Source organism: Sminthopsis crassicaudata, chromosome 3, assembly GCF_048593235.1.
Source record: "Sminthopsis crassicaudata isolate SCR6 chromosome 3, ASM4859323v1, whole genome shotgun sequence".
Taxonomy (NCBI): domain Eukaryota; kingdom Metazoa; phylum Chordata; class Mammalia; order Dasyuromorphia; family Dasyuridae; genus Sminthopsis; species Sminthopsis crassicaudata.
In genome coordinates, this window is record NC_133619.1 from 210218626 (window position 1) to 210234139 (window position 15514).

Consider the following 15514-nt stretch of genomic DNA (forward strand, 5'->3'; position numbering starts at 1 on the left):
GAGTTGTCTCCGCCTCTTGCTTTCTTCACCCATTCCCAGGTTGTTGCCTTACTAGCTTTGCTTACAGGTTGTACGTGGCTTCAGACCCCCTTAGTTCGAGACCCGCAGGTCGGGTCATATTGTTCCATAAGAAATTACCATAAGGATGAATACAGAGAAGCTTGGAAGAGACTTACATGAAGTCATACTGAATGAAATGAGCAGAATCAGGAGATCATTATATACTTCAACAACATACTGTTTGAGGATGTATTGTGATGGAATTGGATATCTTCAACAAAGAGAAGATCTAATTCAGTTCCAATTGATCAATAATGGACAGAATCAGCTACACCCAGAAAAGGAACACTGGGAAATGAGTGCCAAGTGTTTGCACTTTTGTTTTGCTTCCCAGGTTATTTTTACCTTCTGAAGCCAATTCTTCCTGTGCAACAAAAAATTCGGTTCTGCACACACATATTGTATCTAGGATATATTATAACATATTTAAAATGTATGGGACTGCCTGCCATCTAGTGGAGGAGGTGGAGGGAAGGAGGGGAAAATTCAGAACAGAAGTGAGTGCAAGGAATAATGTTGTAAAAAATTAACCATGCATATGTATACTGTCCAAAAATGTTATAAGTATAAAATTAATAAAAAAATTTTTAAAAATGTAAAAGAACATTTTGAATGTAATTGGGGAAAATATATTAAATAAATAAGTTTTAAAACAAACAAAAATATTACTTGTTGATTGTTATGAGTCAAGTTGTGAATCAGCTGAAAGTATATGTTTATATACTGGAATTTATGAATAAAGTTAAAATCCAAATACCATTTAATGAATGAGAATTCTAGATATCTTTATATCAGTTTGCAATGACTTATGAGTTACATATTTCATTTCAAACAGGCTTGTTATTATATATAATATTTTATTCATATATTATATATTATTCTCATATAACATGTTAGCACAGTATTAATAAAAATAGCTTTCAAATTTAGAGTTTACTAAGAAAAGTATCAGAGGAAATTTACACATTTTAATGTGAATCATTCTGGAATCAAACGAACCCAATCAAAATGAACAACCGGATACTTAAACAATAGCTTACGATATGCAATGTTTCAAAATTAGACAGGCAAGTTTACAATTCTTATGTATGGGTATGAAAAATAATATGATAAGGTTTCTTCATTCAACAACTAAAATTTTTATGTAGCAATTTTTCAGAGCACTTTGAAAGAGAACTTGAGGGGAAAAGACACAAAATTATCCTCCAATTTCCATGATGAAGATAAAGACTCAGTTACCTTAACTGACAAGTTTTGGAATAAAGTAAAACCCAGCTAATTAAGAAATTAGACATGGTTAAAAATATTTTGTAAATAAAATCCTTCCAGTTGCTTACCAGGTTGAGGGTGTGATACTCCAGGTATCTCCTATGTCTCAGGACTGCTTGTATCAAAAAGTTTTATACTCTTAAGTTTTATGAAGAAGAATATATTACATTTATTCTTCATAAAATCTAAAGGAAATAGAATTATTATGTGAAGAATATATTAATTGTAAATTTATAATAAAAAGTATAATATTATATGAAGATGACTAACACTTGTTTTAAAGCTTAGGAACTAAACCTCATCCCCTATTCTATTCATCTTTTCATTAGGAAGGAAACATGGCCTCATGTACATGAAAAGAAAAATTCATAGTCTATGAGGTCCTGCCCAAGGGAAAAAAGTTTTCAGACCAGACTGCCAGTAAGCTTTCTACCTTTGAAATATACTCCAATAAGCTTAGAAAGCTTCCTTGTCTAACAGTTGGTTGGCAGGTGATGAAGTTGATTTGGATATACTAACTTACTAAGTTACACACTAAGGCATAGAACTTTAACCTGTCACAATAGAAGATACCTAGTTTGAATGAAAGCTCCAAATCATTGATTCTAATGACTTCTCAGGTTAAACGCAAATCAAATCTCTTCTGTATACACCAACTCTTTCAAACTTTACATTACAGTGATCCCACAAATCTTTCTGCAATTTCTCTGATCTAAGCTAAAGGAGCACAATTCATTCAACACATTCTTTTGAGCACAGATTTCAGTACTTCTCACTCTCCTGGCTGTCTTCCCAGGGGAAATTTTTTTAAAACCTCAGTAGAGACACTCATCCTCTATCCCAGTCTTTGATTTCATTAAGCAGTGGAAATGGCCTGATATGCATGAACAGTGAGAGCACTTTTAACTCACAGCATCAGCAAGGGAGGCCTCATCCATAGACCTAACTGAAGAAGGGGTTGGGAACAGATGGGGGGTGAGTTAAGGCTTCTAAACTTTTGAGTTTGGTAGTGTTGAGATGTATTGGGGCACACCCAGCAGTTATTCACACTCTATGGCATTGATGTGATGGGTCCTTGAAAGTAAAGGATCATGAACTTGCCTAAGCGGGATATAGTTGTGTGTCCTAGATAGAGTCAATCCAAGTTCCAGTACTTCCAGTCCTAGTAAGATGGGGAGAATCAGGCTTTTAAAAAAAATGGCAAAAAGTTATCATCCTAATTTCTTTAAGAGGGATACAATTGTATGGTAGACTTAACATGCCTGACTTTTTTTTTCGAATAAATTCAAACCTGCATAATTTAGGATTTCGAACATATTCAAAAATATTTCTTGGAAATATTCTTCCCCCAATTACTTACTAGAATGAGAGTGTGATGGCCCAGACAAGTTATGTGTTCCCATAACAGGACTATGAGGGTCTATTCTCCTCGGTTTTAAGGGCCAGAATCGTTTACTTTCCTTTCTACAATCTAGAGACAACAGAAATATTATGTCAAGAATATGCTATCTTTTAAACAACACATTACGATGAGTAGTGTAACACTGTATGAAGATGAGTGATAATTGTGTTTAAAACTGAGGGGTTGAGACTCATCCTCTATCAGCATTTTTCATGTCATTAAAATGTGGAAATGGCTTCCTATCAAAAAAGGAGAATTCATGCTTTATGAAGTCCCATTAAAACCACAAACGTTTCCAGACAGGCTATAAACAGGCTTTTAGTCTTGGAAAATTACTTTGATAAGTTTGGAAGGCTTTATTGCCAAAGAGTTGGGGACCAGGTGATGGAGTTGATTTTGGACATATTAACTTACATACTGAGGGGTAGAAGAATTTTAAACTGTCCCAGTAGAAGATAACTACCTAGAATCTATCACTCTGACAGGTAGCTCCAAATCACTGATTCTAATGATTTCTCAGCTTAAACATGTCAGTTCCCTTCTGTATACATTAACTCTTTCAAACTTTGGATTACAGAGTGTCCACAATTCCTTTTGCACTTTCTCTTGTCTAAGCTAAAGGAGCCCAATTCATTCAATACATTTTTGGGTGAGCCAATTTCATTACTTCGCACTCTCCTGGCTGCTTTCCCAAAGGCAACTGTTTTGAAGCCTCAGTATGGATACTCATCCTCTACTCTAGTCTTTTATTTCATTAGGCAGGGAAAGTGGCCTGATATCCATGAAAATTGTTCCTACATTTAAATTATATTATGAACTAGGGAGTACATGTCCATAGACCTAGCTGCAAAAAGGGCTGGGGACAGAAAGGCTTGTAGAAGTTTTGATAATTTGACACTGTGAGAACTGTATTGGGTTGTGCCCAGCAATTGTTAATTTTTGTTGATTTTATTTTTTAATTTTCACGTATTTTTAGCATTGATTGACAAGCATTATTTTAACTATTTAAAAATTAATTGCATTTTTTGGTCTATCAATTCATGGTAAACAAATTTAGAATCAATTAAGAAGAGTTTATTAAGAGCTTACAATTTGCTAGGCACTACTATACTACTCAGTACATAAAAACACACATAAAAATAAATAAATAAAATAAATAAAAATAAAATAAAATAAATTTAAAAATAAACAATAAATGAATAAATAATAAATAAGTAAATAAATATATAATAATAATTAACATATAATATATAAATATATAATGTTAAGTTATATTATAATATATAAATATATATAATATACAAATATATATTATATATGTAATATAAATTTATACTTATATATAAATATATAAATATGTATAATAAATACATAATAAATAAATAAATGATAAATAAATAAGTAATAAATAAAGAAAAATAAAATAAAATAAACAAAATAAATAAATAAATAACTAAAACAGTACATAAAACCAACATAAAATAGTACAGTCTCAAGCAGTTTACATTTTTGTAGAGATAAAGAAAAAGAACAACCCTAATAAAAGTCAATAACACTATTCTGATCATGAAAAAATGGAGACAGGGTTGCATTCCAGGAAATAAAGGTCAGCTATCTTGGGAAGTGGGGTGTCAAAAGGAAGAGAAATTACTTAAAGAGGGATTTTTTTCTTCCCCCAATCACTTACCAGATTCAGAATTTGATGGCCCAGGCAAGTTGTGTGTCTCTGCAACAGGACTACATGGGCCTAGAGGCAACAGAAATAGTATGTCAAGAACATGTTATACGTTAAATAACATATTATGATGATGAGAGTAACATTGTAAGAAGATGAGCAATACATGTTGTTTAAGCTGAGGGATTGGTTCTCATCATCTTTCCTCATTTTTATGCCATTAAAATGTGGAAATGGCTTCATATCAAAAAAAGAAAATTCATGCTGTATAAAGTCCCATTCAAGGCAGAAAACTTTTCCAGACAGGTTGTAAACAGGCTTTTTGGTCTTGGAAAATTACTTTGATATGTTTAGAAACTTTCATTGCCAAAGAGTTGGGGACCAGGTGATGGAGTGGATTTTGGACATATTAACTTACTAAGTCATATACAAAAGCAAAGAAGAATTTTAAATGACCTCAGTAGAAGAGAGCTACCTTGAATCTATAACTGACAGGCAACTGCAAATCATTGATCCTAATGACTCTCAGCTTAAACAAAAGTGAAATCTCTCCTGTATACACCAACTCTTTCAAACCTTGGATTACACAGATTGCACAATTCCTTTTGGAGTTGTTCTGGTCTAAGCGGAAGCAGCACAATTCATTCAACATATTTTTGCCTGAGCATATCTGAGTACTTTTCATTTTCCTGGCTACCTTCCCAGGGGCAATTTTCTTGAAGCCTTGGTATGGATACTTATCCTCTATCCTAGTCTTTGATTTCATTAGGTAATGAAAGTGGTCTGATATCCCTGAAAAGAATTCCCACTTTTAAGTCGCAGCATAAGCATAGGATAAGTCCATGTCTATAGGCCTAGCTAAAGAAGGTGATGGGACCAGACAAGGGCCAAATGAGGCCTGTAGAATTTTTGTTTGTTTGGCAGTGCTCAGATGTATTGGAGTGTGCTCCACATTTGTTTACACTCTATGGCACTGATGTTGTGGGTCCTTGGGAGTAAAGCGTCTCCAATTTGCCTAAGGAGGTATATGCTGGTGCATCTTAGAAAAATAGCCAATCCAAGCTGCCATGATGACCAAGAAGAGGATCCAACCTGTGAATAAATAGTTCCAGTACTTCCAGTCCTAGTAAGATGAGAAGAATCAGGCTTTTAAAACAAAAATGTGGGGCAGCTAGGTGGTGCAGTGGATAGAGCGCCAGCCTTGAATTCAGGAGGACCCAAGTTCAAATCTGGTCTCAGACACTTAACACTTCCAAGCTGTGTGACCCTGGGCAAGTTACTTAACCCCAGCCTCAAAAAAAAATAAATAAAATAAACAAAAATGGTACTTGAATCATACTTCACTGCTCCAAATGTAGTCTAGCCAGCTTGTACTCTGTTGCTTTTGTTAGGAACTTTACTATTATTTCATCTACGCTAAAAAATTCTTAATTCTTTTGATGGCCTATCATACTTCTGTGTCAAACTCAGATCAGTCTATCCAAGCACGAAGTGTTTAAAAAAATGTATATCAATAATCTCCCAAACACAGGATCATCTTACATTGTCATCTTCTACTTGACAGAGTTTATTGTTTAAATTCAAGAATTTGACTTTCTGAGAATATCTGGTAAAAGTGTTATTGTACTAGATTCACATCAGTATTTTGAGAATAAGGACTTATATTCCTAGATTAGTATTTCACTTACTATAGATTATAACCTTATCTCATGATCTGGTAGATCCTTTTTGAGGTGTTATTGTGAATGAATGCTCCTTAATGACTTTCTGAGACAAATGAAATGAATATAATCTATCACTGATATGACACTCAAATGTTTCTATATTTATAAGATGCACCAGAGAGAGCTCATGTTCAGTGCACATAGAATATATAAATTCACAATTACCTGAAGGAAATGAAATCTCAAACTAGGGATTTAGTACAAATGAATTCTAATCAATGAGAAATGTGTTTTCCTAAATAGAGTGGGAAATTTACATAATTGTCTCTGCAAAATATGAGCTATGTTAAGTAGTACACCCTATTTCAGGGTGGCAAGTGAAAAAAGTTGTCTGTAATCCCTGGGAGGGTTTCAAATTTACATAGAAATGCACCAATAAATGTTCTCTCTGCTGTATGAGACTTTGATATATTTATTAAACCTTTGCTTATAACATTTTTGATCTTCATTGCAGCTTTCAAGAGATTTGTTGCAGAGAAGAATTAAGATGTGCATAAGAATCCAGGAAGTTATGTGAGGAAATCCTGGAATCCATTGATCCCAGAAACCATGATAAAGCTGGCCTCTGAAAGGATTCAGGAACAACAGGATACACACAAAGATAAAGGGACCTTATGATTAAGAAGGATTTCAGGCAATGTCTCACTCATTCTGGTAAATGAGGAAGGAATCCAGTGCATTGCAGGTGGAATTTTGGCAAGCCAGTGGAAGGCTCTTAGGCACAGAACATGTGAACACAGTATTGACTCAGCAGGACAGCTGTGTGTCTCCCAACCTAGATTAGCAGACAAATTGCCCTTCGGGAATACAGGGTATAAAATTGTGGACCATCCTAGTGCAATGCGCATACTGGCTGCAGCAGAAACCAATGAACTGGCCCTGTGTATAAGAAACTTTGGAACAATGTTCCCTATACCCTAGAACTAGAGCTCAAATTTTTAAACTGAACAAGAAGCAAAAAGCATCCATGAAAACAGGGAAAATCCAAACACAAACTCCAAAGACAACAACAGACAAAAATGTCTACATGCCAAGCTTCAATGTGGACTATAAATTGGTCTCCAGAAAGAAAACAAGAAGGATTTTAAAAATCTAGGAAGAGAAATAGCAGAAAGCATGGGAAAAGAAATGTGTAAAGCGAAAGAAGTAGAAAAAAGGACTCCACAGCCTGAATAAGGAAGCCCAGAAATTCACAGAAGAAAGTGAACAATTCCAAAGTCAAATTCACCAAACGGAAAGGGCAAAAGTTAACCCCAGGGGTAAAAAAAAAACCTTAAAATTGAAACTGGGCTTGTGAAAACTAAAGACTCTATGAGCAACATAAAGCATCATTCAGACATACCAAAGACACAGTTGGCAGAAAGGATCCAATCATCCTGAAGATGATCCTTTGGAATTATGCCTAAAAAATTACAAAACTGTGCAAACTCTTTGATCCAACATTTCTAAATTAGTATCTGAACCCCAAAGAGATCAGAATAATAGAAAAGGGACCCAGGGGTACAAAACGAAGGACTTGAAACAGTTGTTGTATTTGAATGTAATCAAGTACAATGTTCTATAAGAAAGGATGAGCAGGGACTTTCACAACAAAACCACAGCTATAATGTCTGTACTAGAACTGATGCTAAGTCAAGTGACTAGAACCAGGAACCCATGCTACACAACAATATCAATAGCCTGAGAAAATTCATTGTGAAAGACTTAAGCCTCCTCAGGAAGGCAGCAATCAAAGCCAATTCCAAAAGACTTGAGATGGCAAATGCCATCCATTTGCAGACAAGGAACCATGGAAACTAAATGTTTCACATCACATCACAGCAGATGATTTTAATTTTTTCATTTATTTCATTTCAGTGGTTTTTCCCTTTTGTTTTCATTCTTCTTTCACAGCATAAATAATGTAGCAGCATATTTCATGGGACTGGACATAGATCTCCTATATTGGGGATCAGTCTTGGGAAGTGGGGGTCAAAAGGAGGAAGATTTAAAAGTTTGAAAGTCAACATCTTAAAAAATGTAAATGTTGAAAACTATCCTAAATATATCTAGGAAATTGAAATATTATTGAGAAAAAGAAAATCCACTTTGACTAGAATCATATCTTAATATTTTGTATTCAAGAGCTATATTTATACGACAAAAGTTTCATGTGGCAATTTTATAACATACAAACCACTTATACTTTCATATTACCATAAGACAGTATCTTAAAATATGTTTTAAAGACAAGGATTTAATCTTTTGTCTTCTCCAGAATTGCTGGAGATTCATGAGGGTAAAGAGCGATGCTGGATCATTTTTATAACTATATTTTAAGCATAGGTAATTGAATTCCAATGTACTTAAAGAAGGATTTTTTTTTTCCTAAATCAAAGGACAAGCATCAAAGAGGTTTTCAAAATTAAAAATTAATTTGCTCACCCAATATGTGTGAAAATACAGAAAGGCAATTGGCAGATGAGGCATGAAATAATGACCTTCATGCATTAATACTATAAGCTGTTTCACCAATGAAAAACACAAAAAATTGTCATCCCATTTTCATTAAGAGTAATACAAAGTGTATGGGAGACTTAATATTTCTAACATTTTTTGGTAATAAACTCAAAAATAGATTTTTAGAACTTGTTAGGATTTCGATCATGTTCAAAAATATTTCTGGGGAAAAAAAATCATTTTCTTCCCCCAATCACTTACCAGATTCAGAATGGGATGGCCCAGGCAAGTTGTGTGTCTCTGCAACAGGACTATGTGGGCCTATCTTCTTTGGCTTTAAGAGCCAGAATCTTTTACTTTCATTTCTACAATCTAGAGGCAACAGAAATATTATGTCAAGAAAATGTTATACGTTAAGTGGCATATTATGATGATGATTGTAACATTGTAAGAAGATGAGCAATACATGTTGTTTAAGCTGAGGGATTGGTACTCATCGGCTTTCCTCATTTTTATGCCATTAAAATGTGGAAATGGCTTCACATAAAAAAAAAAAAAAAAAAAGAAAATTCATGCTGTATGAAGTCCCATTCAAGGCAGAAAAGTTTTCCAGACATGTTGTAAACAGGGTTTTTGGTCTTGGAAAATTACTTTTGATATGTTTGGAAATCTTCATTGCCAAAGAGTTGGGGGACCAGGTGATGGAGTGCATTTTGGACATATTAACCTACTAAGTCACATACAAAGGCAAAGAAGAATTTTTAAATGATCACAGCAGAAGAGAGCTACCTTGAATAGATCACTCTGACAGGCAACTGCAAATCATTGATCCTAATGACTTCTCAGCTTAAACAAAAGTCAAATCTCTCCTGTCTACACCAACTCTTTCAAACCCTAGATTACACAGATCACACGATTCCTTTTGCAGTTGTTCTGGTCTCAGCTAAAGAAGCACAATTATTCAACATATTTTTGCCAGAGCAGATTTCACTATTTCTCATTTTCCTGGCTACCTTCCCAGGGGCAATTTTCTTGAAGCCTTGGTGTGGATACTTATCCTCTACCCTAGTCTTTGATTTCATTAAGTAGTGGAAGTGGTCTGATATCCATGAAAAGAATTCCCACTTTTAAGTCACAGCATAAGCATAGTGATAAGTCCACCTCTATAGGCCTAGCTGATAAAAGGGATGGGACCAATAAGAGCCAAATGAGGCCTGTAGAATTTTTGTTTTTTTGGGAGTGCTGAGCTGTATTGGGGTGTGCCCAGCATTTGTTCACTCTCCATGGCACTGATGTTGTGGGTCCTTGGGAGTCAGGGGTCTCAAACTGGCATAAGCAGATATATGCTGGTGCATCCCAGAAAAATAGCTGCCATGATGATCAAGAAGAGGATCCAATCTGTGAATAAATAGTTCCAGTACTTCCAGTCCTAGTAAGATGCGAAGAATCAGGCTTTTCAAACAAAAATGGAACTTGAATCTTAATTCACTGCTCCAAATGTAGTCTAACCAGTGTAGACTATGTTTCCTTTGTTAGGAACTTTACAATTTTATCATCTATCCTAAAAAATTCTTACTCTTTTGATGGGCATATCATACTTCTGTGTCAAACCCAACTCAGTCTATCTAAAGCACAAGGTGTTTAAACAAAACAAAACAAAACAAAACAAACAAAAAAAAAAAAAACATATTGAATTCAAGAATTTGACTTCATAGGAATATCTGCTAAAAGTGTTATCATACTAGATTCACATCAGCATTTTTGAGAATAAGGACTTACATTTCTGGAAATAGTATTTAATTTACTATAGATTATAACTTCATCTCATGATCTGCTAGATCCTTTTTGAGGAGTTATTGTGAATGAATGCTCCTTAATAACCCTCTGAGACAAATGAAATGAATATAATCTATCACTGATAAGACACTCAAATGTTTCTAAATTGACAAGATTCACCAGAGGGAGTTCATGTTCAGTAGGCATAGAATCTATAAATTCACATGTACCCGAAGGAAATGAGATCTCAAACTAAGGATTTGGTACAAATGCATTCTAATCAATGAGAAATGCGTTTCCCTAAATAGTATGGGAAATTTACAGAATTGTCCCTGCCAAATATGAGCTGTGTTAAGTAGTATACCCTATTTCAGGGTGGCAAGTGAAAAAAGATGTCTGCAATCACTGGGGGAGTCTCAAATTTACATAGATATGTGCCAATAAATGTTCTCTCTGCTGTATGACACTTTGGTATATTTATTAAACATTGGCAGATTACGTTTTGATCTTCCTTGCAGCTCTCAAGAGATTTGTTGCAGAGAAGAATCAAGATGTGCATAAGAATCCAGAAAGTTATTTGAGCTCTCCTTGGTTTTCCCTGAAACCATGATAAAGCTGGCCTCTGAAAGGATTCAGGAACAACAGGACAAACACAAAGATCTTAAAGGACACTATGATTAAGAAGGATTTCAGGCAATGTCTCACTCATTCTGGTAAAAGAGGAAGGAACCCAGTGCAATGAAGGTGGAGTTTTGGCAAGCCAGTGGGAGGCTCTTAGGCACAGCACATGTGAGCATAGTATTGACTCAACAGGACAGCTGTGGTGTCTTCCACCCTAGACTAGCAGACAAACTGCCCTTTGGGAATACAGGGTATAACAGATGTAACCAAGCTGGACCATCCTAGTGCAACGGGCATGCTGGCTTCAGCAGAGGCCAATGACTGGCCCTATGTACAAGAAACATTGGGACAGTGTCCCCTACACCCTAGGACTCAAATTTTTAAACTGAAGAAGCAGCAAAAACATCCATGAACACAGAAATATACTATCATCACAGAGAAAATACAAACATAAACTCCAAAGACAACAAATTCAAAATGTCTACATGCCAAGCTTCAATGTGGATTATCAATTGGTTTTCAGAAAAAATAAAAAAGGATTTTATAAATCTAGGAAGAGAAAGAGCAGAAAGCATGGGAAAAGAAATTTGTAAAGCAAAAGAAGTACAAAAAAGGACTCCATAGCCTGAATAAAGAAGCCCAGAAGTTCACAGAAGTAAATGATTGCTTTCAAAGTTGAATTCACCAAATGGAAAGGGGAGTGCAAAAGTTAACCCAAGGGAAAAAAAAACACCTTAAAATTGGAACTGGGCTTGTGAAAACTAATGACTCTATGAGCAACATAAAGCATCATTGAGTCATACCAAACACACAGCTGGCAGAAAGGATCCAATCATCCTGAAGAGCACTTTGCAATTATGCCTAAAAAACTACAAAACTGTGTGTACTCTTTGATCCAGCATTTCTAAATTAGAATATCTCATCCCCAAAGAGATCAGAATGAAGGGAAAGGGACCCAGGAGTACAAAAAGAAGGACATCACTCCTTTTTTATGGTGATGCTGTTATCAACAACTTGAAACAGTTGTTGTATTTGAATGTAATCAAGTACAATGTTCTATAAGAAAGGATGAGCAGGGACTTTCACAACAAAACCACAGCTATAATGTCTGAACTAGAACTGATGCTAAGTCAAGTGACTAGAACCAGGAACCCATACTACACAACATCATCAATAGCCTGAGAAAATTCATTGTGAAAGACTTAGGCCTCCTCAGGAAGGCAGCAATCAAAGCCAATTCCAAAAGACTTGAGATGGCAAATGTCATGCATTTGCAGACAAGGAACCATGGAAACTAAATGTACATCAAAGCAGATGATTTTAAGTTTATTTTTATTTTTTAATTTTTTTTAATGGACTCTGTGGGGCAGTGCAGTCTCCACATGGAGGTGCATACTCTGTGTGCCAGAGAATCTACACAGAGGAAACAGACCAGCAAAGGTCTGTTTCTTTTTTTTTTTTTTTAATTTAATTTTTATTTTATTTTATAATTATAAGTTTTTTTGACAGTACATATGCATAGATAATTTTTTACAACATTATCCCTTGCAGTTACTTCTGTTCAGATTTTTTTTTCCCTTCCTCCCCCAACCCCCTCCCCCAGATGGCTGGCAGTCTTATGCATGTTAAATATATTACAATATATTCTACATACAATATATGTGTGTAGAACCGAATTTCTTGTTGATGATGAGTGTAACATTGTAAGAAGATGAACAATTGTTGTGTTTAAGCTGAAGGACTCTTTCCTCATTTTTATGCCATTAAAATTTGGAAATGGCCTCATATCAAAAAAAAGAAAGTCACTGCATAAGCATAGGATAATGGACCTCTACATCCATAGCTGAAGAAGGGGATGGGAACAGATAAAGGCCAAAAGAGGCCTGTAGAATTTTTTGGTTTTTTTGGGAGTGCTGAGCTGTATTGGGGTGTGCCCAGCATTTGTTCACTCTCCATGGCACTGATGTTGTGGGTCCTTGGGAGTAAGGTGTCTCAAACAGGCCTAAAGAGGTATATGTTGGTGCGTTCTAGAAAAATAGCCAATCTAAGCTGCCATGATGACCAAGAAGAGGATCCAATCTGTGAATAAATAGTTCCAGTACTTGCACTCCTAGTAAGATGCGAAGAATCAGCCTTTTCAAACAAAAATGGAACTTGAATCTTAATTCACTGCTCCAAATGTAGTCTAACCAGTGTAGACTATGTTTCCTTTGTTAGGAACTTTACAATTTTATCATCTATCCTAAAAAATTCTTAACTCTTTTGATGGGCATATCATACTTCCGTGTCAAACCCAACTCAGTCTATCTAAAGCACAAGGTGTTTAAACAAAACAAAACAAAACCAAAAAAAAAAAAATATTGAATTCAAGAATTTGACTTCATAGGAATATCTGCTAAAAGTGTTATCATACTAGATTCACATCAGTATTTTTGAGAATAAGGACTTACATTTCTGGAAATAGTATTTAATTTACTATAGATTATAACTTCATCTCATGATCTGCTAGATCCTTTTTGAGGTGTTATTGTGAATGAATGCTCCTTAATAACCCTCTGAGACAAATGAAATGAATATAATCTATCACTGATAAGACACTCAAATGTTTCTAAATTGACAAGATTCACCAGAGGGAGTTCATGTTCAGTAGGCATAGAATCTATAAATTCACATGTACCCGAAGGAAATGAGATCTCAAACTAAGGATTTGGTACAAATGCATTCTAATCAATGAGAAATGTGTTTCCCTAAATAGTGTGGGAAATTTACAGAATTGTCCCTGCCAAATATGAGCTGTGTTAAGTAGTATACCCTATTTCAGGGTGGCAAGTGAAAAAAGATGTCTGCAATCACTGGGGGAGTCTCAAATTTACATAGATATGTGCCAATAAATGTTCTCTCTGCTGTATGACACTTTGGTATATTTATTAAACATTGGCAGATTACGTTTTGATCTTCCTTGCAGCTCTCAAGAGATTTGTTGCAGAGAAGAATCAAGATGTGCATAAGAATCCAAGAAGTTATTTGAGCTCTTCTTGGTTTTCCCTGGAAACCATGATAAAGCTGGCCTCTGAAAGGATTCAGGAACAACAGGACACACACAAAGATAAAGGGACACTATGATTAAGAAGGATTTCAGGCAATGTCTCACGCATTCTGGTAAAAGAGGAAGGAACCCAGTGCAATGAAGGTGGAGTTTTGGCAAGCCAGTGGGAGGCTCTTAGGCACAGCACATGTGAGCATAGTATTGACTCAACAGGACAGCTGTGGTGTCTTCCACCCTAGACTAGCAGACAAACTGCCCTTTGGGAATACAGGGTATAACAGATGTAACCAAGCTGGACCATCCTAGTGCAACGGGCATGCTGGCTTCAGCACAGGCCCATGACTGGCCCTGTGTACAAGAAACATTGGGACAGGGTCCCTTACACGCTAGAACTAAAGCTCAAATTTTTAAACTCAAGAAGCAAAAAACACCCATAAACACAGAAAGCTGTTATCATCACAGGGAAAATCCAAACACAAACTCCAAAGATAACAACAAAGTCAAAATGTCTACATGACTAGAGCTTCAATGTGTACTATAAATTGGTCTTCAGAAAGAAAACAAAAAGGATTTTAAAAATCTAGGAAAAGAAATAGAAGAAAGCATGGGAAAATAAACATTTAATGTGAGAGAAGTACCAAAAAGGACTCCACAGCCTGAATAAGGAAGCCCAGAAATTCAGAGAAGGAAATGATTGATTTCAAAGTCGAATTCACCAAACGGAAAGGGGAGTGCAAAAGTTAGCCCAAGGGAAAAAAAAAATCCTTAAAATTGGAACTGGGCTTGTGAAAACTAATGACTCTATGAGCAACATAAATCATTGAGACATGCCAAACACACAGTTGGAGAATGGGTCCAATCATCCTGAAGAGCATTTTGCAATTAAGCCTAAAAAACTACAAAACTGTGCATACTCTTTGATCCAGCATTTCTAAATTAGTAAGTCTGAACCCCAAAGAGATCAGAATAAAGGGAAAGGGACCCAGGAGTACAAAAAGAAGGACATCACTCCTTTTTTTGGTGGTGATTCTGCTATCAACAACTTGAAGCAGTTGTTGTATTTGAATGTAATCAAGTCCAATGTTCTATAAGAAAGGATAAGCAGGGACTTTCACAACAACACAACAGCTGTCAAGTCTTAACAATAGCTGATGCTATGTCAAGTGACTAGAACAACTAGTCAAGGGACTAGAAGAACCCATACTACACAACAATATCAATAGCCTGAGAAAATTCATTGTGAAAGACTTAAGCCTCCTCAGGAAGGCAGCAATCAAAGCCAATTCCAAAAGACTTGAGATGGCAAATGCCATCCATTTGCAGACAAGGAACCATGGATTAGGATTCTTCTTTCACAACATAAATAATACAGAAGTATATTTCATGTGATTGGCCATAGTCGCCTATATTGGATTTACTGCTGTCTTGGGGAGTGAGGGGGGGGCAAAAGGAGGAGGAATTAAAAGTTTGAAAGTCAAAACATTAAAAAAATTTAAATGTTG

At 35.5% G+C, this 15514-nt stretch overlaps 1 protein-coding gene across 1 annotated transcript in view; it reads right to left on the reverse strand.

The window, feature by feature from the left end:
* The window catches only part of LOC141560984 (uncharacterized), a 103769-nt gene that overhangs the window by 44746 nt on the left and 43509 nt on the right, over positions 1-15514 (reverse strand). The window contains exons 5-7 of the mRNA XM_074299855.1: positions 8831-8941; positions 4419-4478; positions 2690-2800 (exon numbers count right to left, since the gene is read on the reverse strand). Of these exons, the coding sequence (XP_074155956.1) occupies positions 2690-2800; positions 4419-4478; positions 8831-8941 (282 nt within the window). The remainder of the gene's footprint in view (positions 1-2689; positions 2801-4418; positions 4479-8830; positions 8942-15514) is intronic.